Raw genomic sequence first — 12,810 nt, 5'->3', positions numbered from 1 at the left:
TATATGGCTTAGAGGGTGGATCGCAATAAATTTATTAGATAAATTTTGAGTTCATAGCCTTCAAATAACATTGAAATCAACAGAAATTGATTATAATAACATAAAGGTATTTTCTTTTGAAATTTCAATTAAAATTTTTTTTTTTTTGCATTAAAAAAATAAGTTTTTGATCGTGGGGGGGGGGGAGAAGCATGAGCCCCCACTTGTGTACGTCTCTGATCCCTCCAATATGTGTTAGGATTCATAGTGGCAGAGCTGATGACGAAATTTTGCTGACAGGGGGAGGGGGTCAAAAATGGCTAGAAATTTGCTTACTTAATACTTGAAAGGCCCTAACTAAAAACCTAAATTTCAAGGCCCCTTTTCTCCTAAAGATTCTATAAAACTTTTTTTTTCAAATAAAACATGACTTAATATCTTTCCTTAGACATTTAATGCTGACTATCACTAGAAAAATTTTATGCGATAACAGGATTAAAAAAAACCACTACAGGTAACGACGGTTAATAATCTCGTGATGATTTGATACATGCAAATTATAATTGGGACAACGACCTTCAATTTTTTATCAGTGGTGGTTAATATGGCACATTACTTCATAATCATATCACATCCACCAGGAAATTTGTAATTTAAGAGTTTGCTTTAAAAAGAAAGTCTTTCGGTTCAAAGAGAAGGGGGAAAAAATCACATACATATATGCTAATATATACAAATCTATGCATAGGCAACTAATTGAATGAAACACACAACCAATATGTATATCACAATAATTATAAGCAATCAAAAATGGAGAGAATATACAATCTCTTAAGTATGATTTGCCAATGGGAACGAGCACACGAAGCTGTGCTCATGATACTCGCAATGCCTGTTGATCCAGAAACCAGACCCTCTCACCAAAACGCAGCGATGCTTCATCTCGCCGCTAGCTGGAAGACGAGGAAAACCTTTCTTCCAGTTGGTGTATGGAACAAAATTAGATGTAGCATATCGCCAGTTGTTGGTATGTACTGAAGCATATAAGCCTGAAGAAAGAAAGGAATGAATAAAATGTGAAGTTAATTTTTGCGATTATAGTATTCCCTTTCACTGAAAACAGAAAAATTTAGATAAAATATGATTCTAATCACAAATTTTAGTTAAACATGGACGTTTATATAAACCAGAGGTGGCCAACCTTTTCCAAGCCATGCATAAATCAAGATTTTTTCGATGTGCGCACCATTCTACAAATTTTAGCACAAGCATACTATATGTCCCGCTGGAAGCACTGCTCTATAGTTCCGGAGAAGACCCTTAGCGTCTGGATGGGCCCACCCAGAGGGAAAAAATTTCAACATTTTTGTCTGAGGGCTCTGTCAGAAGATCTAGAAGCTTTCATCAGAGTATATGTAACCCAGAATCAATATAGGGCCTGTGATGTGCTGTTACCACAGCTCCTGCAGCTGAAGCCCTTTTATGCAATCGTTTTTTGAATCAAACAAATTATTAGTGGTGGTCCAGGGACACTGGAGAGGGGAGATGTCAGTGAAAAGTCCTCTGAAGCAGGCTGGGAAACGAGGCATCTGGAGGGACATGTCCATTCAGGGGTCAGGGAGCCCTCATGCCCTGAAGTTTTGAAAAACTTTTTCTGCTTCAACCCCCCCCCCCCCCGGGGCGGGGGTAGTAGGCAGTAAGTCATCATTTGACAGGCCCGGATGGAAGTTGGTTATACAATACTAGTTCTTTTTTTATAAGAATAGTGAACTATTCCAATCTAAACATCCCGAGAATTTGTGGATGGTCCTGACTGAGTGGCTGCTGTGATATAGTAAAAAAAAATTAGGCCCACTCATTATTGTTTTCTACTGTCAGTAATGTTAAACATTTGTAACAGTATTCCGATCCTCTGTGCAAGGATCCAATTTTAGTCCACAATCTGGTCGTGTTAGCATGAAATCAGTGTTAGAAAATGTATATATTTACTTGCTCCACTCAAGATCGCTAGGCGACTGCAGCCAATTAATCTTGTTGTGTTGAATTATGTCATAAATTTATGAATTATATACCTGCACTTATTGGCAGAAGGTCGTGTATTTCTGATGATGTATACAGAATCTTCATCTTGTAATAGCCTTATTGCTCTCATTAGGTTAGCATGACCAACTCATCTGATGAGTTGCCATTATCACGTTTCTCTCAATTGTAATATCTTTTTAATTGTGAATGTTCATGCAAATAGTCAGAAATGCAATGAATAACAAACATTTTTTATAGCAAGATGTAGTAGTGTAGCAATCCACTTGTACCAAAGAAAAACCTGTTTATGATCATATAAATATGTTGCTTGTTTTCAGTGCATTCTCGCATTCATTCACTCAATATTTGTTCCATAATAAGTACCTTGGTACTATGCATTTGGCTGCTGGCCTTCAAGTTTATTCGATAACATGTATATTAATCAGTGTCAAGGCACCTATTTGTTATCAGCAGGTCTGGTTTTTAAATGTGAAGCCTAAAATTTGTTGAGTTGTTTTAGTAACTGGTCATGGGCAGTGGTTAATAATGATCCGACCAAAATATACTGATGATGTTCATTGTGCTTGTGTGGAATTCCAGCTAATCTGCCAAGATGGGAGTCTTTACTTGGTGATTTCGAGGAATCCTCTGAAATGTTCGAAGAATGAATGGCCCTAGGTAGACCTCATGCTGACAACACTAATTGTCCTCAAAGTGTGAAATCTTCATTGGTCTAATCATAAAGCGGCAAATGAACTCTTGTTACTCCTGATGGCTCGTGATGTCTATACCAAGTGATATCTCTCTTTTTCCTCTCTCTTGGCGATGTGAAGGTGTACGTGATCTATTCTAAAAGTTGAATGGTATGCTTAAGTGTCAAAGGGAAAGTAGAGGTAATTATGTTGGCTGACTTGGTAAGAAAACATTTGATATTTTGTCATGGATTCAAATTGATCAGAGTTCATTATCAGTAATTCTAAACTCAATACAAAATTTTATTTGCAAGATGCGACAATTCTGTGATAAATGTTCTTTTGTAAAAAAACAGCAGATTGCTCAAGTATTCGTTTTTGTCATCAATGATTTGTGTGCTAGGAATCCGAGAGTGCATCGGGAATGTCATGTAATATTTTACATCATACCTCAACACACATTGAGGTATCCTGATACTCATGATAAGATAGTGTATACATTGTAGAAATGCAAGATATTATTATAAATTTATTAATTTACCTATCCAAAAGGGTTTATTGCGGGCCAATTTCACAAGCTCTTCATTGTGTTCTGCAGACTTTACAACAACAAGGTTACCTCCACTGTAACTCTCACAAAGTGATTGGGCTGCTCCCCAAGTACTCTGGTGCCTATGAAACTTTTGGCATTCGTTTCCAAAAAGGTACCAACCTACAGTTAAAATGAAACAAAATTAATAAATATGTAAATAACAAATTTGGGGGATGGGGTATTTCATTGCAAATGAATCATCACAATTTTTCCTTTCTACAAAGATGATTTTAGTGTAAAGGTAATTCACTACACTACAGCATCCCACATGCCAAAACCTTTAAAGCTAATTACTCATTGCAAGAAAGAATAATACAGCTAAAATCATGTACAGCTTGTAACAATTACCAACAAGTCGTATTCAATATGTCATGAGATAAAAACTCTTAAAAACTCATGTTAATTCCTCTAAGACCTGAGTGTCTGTGTGACCACCTTTCTCATTCAAGACATGTGATACCTTTTTTCTATGGGACAAAACTCAATCAGCTGTGATTGAAATTCAAGAAAAGGATAGGCTGAGTTTTCCACAGTCAATGTTCGTTAGAACAATCCCATGTTATAGTGACCCCATTCCATTATAATGACTGGTAGGAAAGCCTCAAATGTTTTATAGAATGACTATCATATATGTTTTTGCTTTCCATATAATGACCGTTATATAACATCTGTTTTCGCTGGGATGAAGGGGGTTGTTATATCGAGCATTGACTGTATAAAAGAAAAATATGAGGATTTTTTTTAAAATTAAAAATGCAGATAGGACATTCCATGGAGATAACTATCCCATTGTAAACGTGTTCAATCTTTGACAGCATTGATGGGGGTTAATAAACCAAATTGGTTATGCAGTAGAAACTTATTTATTTATTTTATTTATTCAATTTGTTTGGCTGAGGCATATACGAGAGGATGCGGAAGTTATGTATGACAAAAATGATGGGTGTCACACAGTTTCAAAGGTGTATATAAGCAATGAGCATGGGAAAGAATGTGTTATTCTCAGATTATGGCATGACTAAAGTGGGAACATGCAATTGCTCAAGATTGCGTGTAAGGTGTAAAGATATAAAAGTGGAGCCTGATAGATAAAGGTTTGGTCTTGAGCGATTTTTTTTTATGACAGATAATTTTTTTTTTTTTTCCACTTTCGAATATGAATATCATAAAGTGGTTGTTTGGAGGATAACCTTAATGTTAATTGCATATACTCTTATACAGCGAAACCTCATTACACAATACTTGATATAATGATAAATCCATCTACAATATTTGCCCCAGCCTTGTTTGGAAATGCCAATATTCCAATGTTAAACTGTTACCTCTCGATATAATGATATTTTTTCTTGGTCCACCACAGTATCATTATAATGAGATTTCACTGTATGCATTTATCTGATTTTCATAACATTAGTTCCATAAAAAATTACCATTTTGATTCGTTCAAGATTTTCATTATGCAACTCAAAATGAAGAGAAAAAAAATCAAAATTCCAAACCTATTATGAAATCACTCAAGGGAAACTGCTCTTCAAAATGTCTTCTCCCACATTAGATATTATGTAAAGAAAACATTCCAGACTGACAAAAATTTCTTTTTTCAAATTTAACTCTTTAAATTGCTCCCACAAAAAGTAGGGATACATAATTTTCATATCGATGAAATAGATGCATTTAGATGCCACATTTCCCTCTTGCATACGGCAATGCACACAGCAAAATTTTTTATGTCAGTTCACAGAAACTCAAGGCATTTTAAAAGGAGAAAATTTGATCCCAAGCTATAACCAAACAATTGAAAACATTGGAAATGAAAATAAAGTCGAAATATCTTCTTATAGCAATGAAACAAACAACCCTGTGTCACCTCTTTTATATAACACCTTTCTTTTCTTGGCTATTACTGGTGTGAGAGGAGTTTCCTTCCTGTTGCATTTACTGCTTTACAATTTTCCACAATCAACACTTGTAAAATAAAAACTAGAGCTAATTATCAATTTTGTCTGTTATTTCCATTTATAGCAGCATCAAATCTATATGAATTGGCTACTTTTGTTCAATTCATAATTTTGTTGTTTTGTTTTTTAAAGCAAAAATTGGTCGTAAATTTATTCAGCACATGCACCATATCACGTGTATAAAAGCCAATATTTCCATGTATAAATTAGATCCCCCTGTTGATCAAAAATATGTGCCAGGTTCAGATAATCATCCTTTTTGAGACAATCTTAAACACAAATATATATCATTTTGTGGAAGTTCAGAGGAGAGCAAATTCTTTTGCGAATAAATTTGATTTTTTTTCAAAAGTTTTGATTGTTTATTTTCAGAATTAATACATCTCTAATGATGAACTTAGTATGCAGCTCAATCCCCTCACTGATGATTTCGAATTTAGGTGAAATGAAGGAAAAAATGTTTTCTTATGCATATAGAGAGGTATATTACCGACTATTTGCATGATTTATCATAGTTTATCTGTCTCAGCAGATTTGAACAGATTTTTCAAGGTTCTTAAATACTTTAGGTATGAACGACCATGAAAAGTTTATTCTTATATGTCTTGAATGTGTCTAAGAATTTTGTGATTAAGCAAAGGAAAAATAACTGTAAACCTTTTTTTTTTTTTAAAGCTGTCGTTCTGCACAAGATTAAACACAAAAGCTTTGATTTGTTACCATCAGGACACGATCCAGAATACTTTGTTCCTCTTGCAACAGATGGTGGCTGAGGAGATCGACCTGGTATTACTGAATTTGTGATTCCCACTGGTTCTTCAATTGGGGTAGACGAAATATCAACATCTTTCCTGCTACCAGGCTTTTTAGGTGTCGAGAGACTCCATGGTTTCCATTCTAGTCCATTGCAGATGAAAAGCATCCCAGCAGAGTGATTATATTGCAACAGCCCATGAATGTGCTGATCACAAACCTGGTTAAAAACAACAACTATTAAAAAACCAGCAGTTTTTTTTTCTCGAAATGATTGATGAAGGAATGAAAAGTTCTTTCGAAATGTATAAAAAAAAACCTGTTGAAATACTGATGGCATTATTTATACACACATGGACTGTCCAGAAAGTAAAGGTACATATGGTAAAGGTGACGCATATGCAGAAAAGTAATGTTTAATTGAGTTCACTAGCTAGGCTGATGTCAACCGTAATCCTATAGTTTTTGCTTCTTGGTCTTTTGTTATTGCTATCGTAAGTCTGGTTCAAGTTACAAGTGTTTACAATGGCTGTGATGATTCAGAATCACACCATTTGTGAAGCAGGCAGTCATTTTGTTTGTTTTTTTTAATATGAGAGCCCAGCGAATATTCACTAAGAAATTCATTTTCTTTATGGGAAGTGAATTTGCAAAATGTAAAGAAAGTGGTGCTGCAAATTATCTGGTGATTAGGACCAATGTTCATCACAAATCCTAGCAACAATCATCAACAATGATTCCATTCAAATTTATCGAAAGCCAAGAAATTCATAACCTCAATTTCTGTTTGGAAAAAAAAAATTACTTCTGTATCATGATTTAAGTATTCTTCTGATCAACTTCATATTTCCCAGCATCACAATCAATACTGTTGCATATCACTGCTACTACTACACCAACACATGCACCTCACACACATTCCTCTGTGGAATTTCTAATGAATCAGTACATGTCAGAACTTGTTACATGAGTGGATGTATATCCCCCCATGGCCCTAACGTATTTATGTCATCCAACTTGTTCTTGTTTCATGTACTTGCTCAGTGCGATTCACATTCCATATTTTGAAATACAGATGGTTAATGCTTGAATTTCAATATCGTGTTGTAGGATTGTCTGCTTTCTTTTAAATGGGAAACCTGCTCGCATTCACGCCTCAAATTTGGAAAACCGCAAAAAACCAAATTCAGCCATCACCACTGTGCCCCAACAGGGTTTGAACCTGGATCCTCACGTTGAACTGTTGCATATTCTCAAATCTTGTAATGCCTTTGATGGGGTGTTGAAACAAATGGAGGGAAAAATTTACAAGTGGTATTTGCCTGCTTCATAACAATGCTTGGGCTCACACAGTGAATATCACTAATGCATTTAAAAGATTGAAGGGTTCAACCATTCAATTATACAGCTCTGACCTTGCACTCAGTGTTTTGACACTTCCGTTTGTTTCTTTACCTGAAGAAACATCTAGATCTGGGGTTCCCAAACTGTGCTCCACCAAGGATTTCTGGGTGCTCCGAAAAAAGATTTGAAAATAAATAAATCATATTACGAATCGAATACAATAAACATGTTGGGGTAAATCGAGAAGCTATCCATACTTAGAATAAGACAACCATAAGTATTCTTCATGGGCAAAAAATTTGAAGCCTACTACTTAACTGTACATGCAACTAGTAAACATTCTTCTCAGAAATTGCTAACAAATAGGTACATGCAGGAACATGGCGCATGTGTGGCTCCAACATATTTATGTTGCAGAGGTTATGCATATTTTAGGTTATACTGCTGACCTTTGAAGTCTGCATGTCACAATCAAAAGTCTGTTGATCTACCATTAGAAGTAGCTGTCTATTAACCTGATTATTTTCTCCTATCTCATGTCACATTGTATGTACCATTCTTAAATTTCTCCAATCAACTGAAGGAACGTAAAATGAGGCATCAACTGTAATAGGATGCAAGGCGTAAATACAGAGCAAAATTACAACTAATTTTTGCTTTTAAAACTGCAAGTTATCAATATTTCACAGAAAAGTATTTATTTGTCAAAATTTACAAATTTTGCATTTACTGCATTTGTTTCTCAACTTTCATATTTATCGCATGTATTTCGTAAATATGAAATTTAAGTATCCCTAGCAATGAGCCCTTAACTGACTGGAAATGTTTGCGGTAGAAATTCCCAAAATAGTGTTCCTTACAGTTGTCCAAAATTCTGCCAGATTGTTCTGTAGTAGCACCGATTGTTATACGACGTACATCCCAGATTTTGCATATTCTGCTTTGAGGACATATATGATGCCATAATAGAAAATGAAGTTACAATATGGTTCCAGCAACCAGCTGGAGATATCTATGACACTGGGATGTTGAAACTTGTACCCATATTTAATAAATGCAGGGACAATGCTTGCAATTATGTGGAAAAATATATAACACATAAACAAGTAAATAAATTGATGTAGACAAATGTTTTGAACAAATTGTTACACACCATTTTTACCAGAATACTTAAAAATAATTTTAATGCTGTATCTTCTTATGCCAAAAACGTATTCTGCATTCTTATGCATAACTAAAATACAACTTTTAACAAAAAATCTCACCATGTCAGAAGGCAGAGTAGTAGTTTCTACATCATTATTATTCTTGTTTCTGTTATTCTGAAAATGGCAAATAGAAGAAGCTGGCTTAGAATTGATGCTTGTTTGTTTTGTTTTTTGATTTGAAAAAAGAATATCTCAAAATAATTTGCTATGAAATTAAAACGATCTGCATTATCAATGATGCATCTGCAACGATCATCATTAGATCTGCAGCAATATCTCTTTCATATAATCATCAAGTTACATTAATTGATAACAATATTATAATAATACAAGTATCCCTTCATGGGAGAAAAATAGGTACCTTTGTCTTTTCTCTTTCAGGCTTGTTTGAAGACCTTCCAGCGCCAGCAGGCAAATGCGCACATGAACCTATAACACAAAACAAGCAAAAGAGCAAACGGTTTGTGACTGCTCTACATGTGGGGTCCTAAAAAAATAAGTGGAAAATATTTAAAAAAAACTTCAGCCTAATTAATGGAAAATCTACTTGAATCTTTGATTTCTCCAGTGAAATTACCCACTCTGATTATAAGTTTTGCTCATGCTGCTGACTGCATTGTGCCCCAAAAGAAAAGCAAATCTAGTGTGATCTATTTTCATAATAATCAGATAATATCGTAAAAAAATATACATGCTTATATGTAGCTACAGTTTGTGATTCCTCTTTCTTGTGTTATTGTTTTTTGAAATAAAATAATGGAAATGCTCTACATGTTTTAATGTAATGAAGTTATTTTTTAATTAACATTAATGACCTTCCTAAAACCTTCAACTGCTCCACTAGATCCTTTGCAGATAACTGTGTAATTTATCCCAGGGGCCATTCAAGTATTACGTAAGCAGATTTTCAGCCATTTTTGACCCCCCCCCCCCGTCAACAAAATTTCGTCAGCAGCTTAGAATACTTCATATCTTCACTTCATATCTTCAAAAGGGGGGGGGGGTTGATGACGTAAGCAACCTTCAAACCCCCCTTCCTAGTCATCAAAAGTCAGCAAATCCGAACCCTCCCCCCTCAATGCTGACGTAATACTTGAATGACCTCCTATCATTAATCAAGTGTCTGATCAAGAACTTTTCCATCTGGCCTCCATCTCTGACGTGTTCATTATAACAGATACCTATCAACATTTCAAAAACAGTGAGTTTCTCATAAATTAATTCCTTTTGAATTCTCATATTTGATCAATAATTTAACTATATATCCCAAGTTTTTAATTCAAATTCCTTGGCATCATAATCTCATCTGACCTACATTAGAACAAACATGTTGATTTTGTCTTCCAGAGATGTCCCAATAAACCTCTGCAGCAACCTTAAACCACTTCACTTGGGATATCAGACTACTTTTCTGCTACCATACTTTCATCTCTACCGTACTTCCCAGTGCAGCTGAAATCTGGAACGCCATACACTTTCAGTAATATAGAAAAACTTGAATCTACCAAAAATATATCCATCCATTTTATTCACGCCTGTTGCTTCAAAATCCAAAAACAAACTTAAAAACAATCTCAACCCCCCTCTCTTCTTTTTGGCTTTTTCCCCAATTAACTCCATTATGTAATTCTAACCATTAATATTACCCATGGTAATCTTAACTTATCTTACATCTCCAATAGACTGGACCATCCCCATAAAATACAACTTATTTTTGCTTCTACTGACTGCTTTAGATATACAGCTTCATTTCCTCATACCATAGTTAAATGGAACAACCCTCCCCACCGCTATTGTTGATTCCCCACGATCACTGATTTCTTCTTTAATGTTACAAAATATTTATGTATAAATCAACTGCATCCTCTTATATAGGCCTTCTCATGGCCAACAATATTGCATCAATAAATAAATGATACATCATCATCAACCATTTTCAATCAACTGCTGGATGAAGGTCTTTTATAAATTTTTCCATTTTACCCTGTCTAATGCCTTTACTATCCAATGGACTCTAGTCACTTTTCGGATCTCATCACTCCATCTTGTTTGGGGATGCCTTCTCATACATTTAACACCATGGAGGAGCAATCCAGAATACTTGTGGTCCATCTGTTGTCTTGTTTCCTTGCAATATGTCTAGCACATTTCCACTTTAAACGTTTAATTCTTTCCATGATATCATATACCTTTGTATATATATATATATATATTTTTTTTTTTCATGCTCCTTTGTATCCATGCTCCATGTCTGTAGCCTTTGTATCGTCTTGCTTGTGAGTGTCTATGTTTCAACTCCATAAGTTAGTGCAGGTAGCACACAGTGGTTAAACACTTTTCTTTTCGGGCATAATGGCATGCGACTCTTCAGAATTACACTGTTTTTGCCAAAAGTGTTCTATCCGATCCTGTTTCTTCTGTTTATTTCATTAATGATTCTGTTGTCCATGATATAATTTCTTTTTCCAGGTATACATAGCATTCTACTTCTTCTATCTCTGTGTTGTTGAGAGCAGGATCATCTTCAAAGCAAAGGAGTATGATACATATGTTATGATAAAAGCTTGGAAGCGAGTTGGTAAAAGTCTGAAATATCTCACTTATACATTTCTCTCAGGTATAAGATGGTTTTTTGCATTCCCAGTCAAAGATATAGCATAATAATGCTATTCATTACATGCCTCTCTTACTTATGCTCTTTTTTCCTTGTTTCTTTGCACTGAAACATAAGTAAGATATCACTGTTCGCTTGTGAATGGTTTCATTTCACACTTCCACCAAGTCAAAGCCTGTTTTTTTTCCATTAACCATCTCATTATATCCTGAAGATAGATATCATAAATTAATCAACCAATCAATTAATTTACTCCAACAGTGTAAAAGTGGTGTGGGTGGGTGGTTTTTTTTTAGATAAATCTATTAATCATGAATTCATTACTCATGAACTAAAAGATTATTTTCTGATGCTTATCAATTAATTAATAATTATAACTACTTAATGGACATTCATTAAAACAAGCTTTTACTACTCCGAACAGTATGAAATGTAAATCAATTAATTATATAATGATAATTACAGGGGTGGGAAGTGACTAAGTTCATTTCGTAGCAGCTTTGGAGCAGCAAATTTAGGATTCGGAGTAGATATTTATAAATTGGAGCAGTGAAATTAACAATGAAAATTTTTTTGAAACATTGGGATTTAATACAATGACGATCGACAACAGTAATTTCTGCTTCTTCCAGTGGCGACTTTTTTTTTTTTTAAATGGAAACTGACTCGCATTTGCACTTCAAAGCTGAAAGACATTGCACTGATCTGAAAGATCACGGACAATATCGGGGCTTCGTGATGGAAAGCCCAATGAGGAGCAGATAGTTTAAATAAGGTGATAGTTTAAGTATAGTGGAATAAACACGCTCTTCTCGGAAAGAATCGTTTCATGGCTAGCAGAAACAAAAATTTTTTGGCATCCTTTCCGAAATTCCGGGCATACTGAAGCAAAATTCGCTATTTGGTACAGAAAAATATGAAAATACGCTATTGGAGCAGGATGGCGAAAGATATTAGTTTTGGCGCAGAGTTCCCACCCCTGTAATTATTACTTATTTAGCATCAGGAACTGACAAGTTCATGATGGTCAATTGATTCATCCAAGACAGGTTTTGACTTGGTAAAAGTCTGAAATGAAAATGTTTTCACAAGCTTAGTCTTCGAGCTTTAACCATATACCCTATTTAACAGAAAAAAGTAATAAGGGGTCCACCAATCTGACAGAATGAAATTGAATATATTTTTACCTCTGTTTTTATCATATATGCTGACAAGGGTTTGGTTATGAGATCCAATGACTGCATTTTCTGGACTAAAAAGAATAACCTGGACTTGTTCTATCGGAGCTTCTTCAAGACGATCTTGAATCACAGCTATCTTCCAGCTTGCTGATGTAGACCCTGATAAGATTTTTTTTTTTTGCTCAAAATTATTTTATTGACACACAAAAGGACTTTTTTTAAAGTACAAACATCAATTTTGGCACATTACAAAACCTTCAAGAACTTCATGCAAGAAAATGAAGAAATTCACTTAACCAAAGGCAAATTTAGCACCTAAATATTGTGACCATAGACCTAAATGATATTTTAATGACTAAGAAAATTATATATTACACAAGCAATCTAACCATAATGTACTGATATGGCAATTTACCCAGGTTCATATCCCACTGGCACCTCGGTAGTGCTCAACTGAAGTTGGTTTC

The 12,810-nt window shown here is 34.7% G+C and overlaps 1 protein-coding gene and 1 long non-coding RNA gene across 3 annotated transcripts in view; one reads left to right on the top strand and one right to left on the bottom strand.

Annotated features, from left to right (window-relative positions):
* Positions 1 to 414: 414 nt before the first annotated feature.
* Positions 415 to 12,810, bottom strand: part of LOC149070090 (FRAS1-related extracellular matrix protein 1-like) — a 59,289-nt gene continuing 46,893 nt past the window's right edge. For both annotated transcript variants that reach the window (XM_089250099.1, XM_089250100.1), the window contains exons 14-19: positions 12,350 to 12,502; positions 8,910 to 8,977; positions 8,606 to 8,662; positions 5,964 to 6,216; positions 3,235 to 3,405; positions 415 to 1,028 (exon numbers count right to left, since the gene is read on the bottom strand). In XM_089250099.1, the coding sequence (XP_089106225.1) occupies positions 811 to 1,028; positions 3,235 to 3,405; positions 5,964 to 6,216; positions 8,606 to 8,662; positions 8,910 to 8,977; positions 12,350 to 12,502 (920 nt within the window). In that variant the 3' untranslated portion in view covers positions 415 to 810. The remainder of the gene's footprint in view (positions 1,029 to 3,234; positions 3,406 to 5,963; positions 6,217 to 8,605; positions 8,663 to 8,909; positions 8,978 to 12,349; positions 12,503 to 12,810) is intronic.
* LOC149070091 (uncharacterized) lies at positions 1,688 to 6,038 on the top strand. The gene is made up of 3 exons (XR_016195088.1): positions 1,688 to 2,894; positions 5,616 to 5,724; positions 5,919 to 6,038. It is a non-coding gene; the product is annotated as an uncharacterized LOC149070091 (long non-coding RNA).

This window comes from Pholcus phalangioides, unplaced genomic scaffold (genome assembly GCF_987345545.1).
Source record: "Pholcus phalangioides strain wild (caught in Gottingen) unplaced genomic scaffold, Ppha-v1.0 ptg000022l_1, whole genome shotgun sequence".
NCBI lineage: Eukaryota > Metazoa > Arthropoda > Arachnida > Araneae > Pholcidae > Pholcus > Pholcus phalangioides.
This window is presented reverse-complemented; position numbering and strand designations above follow the sequence as displayed.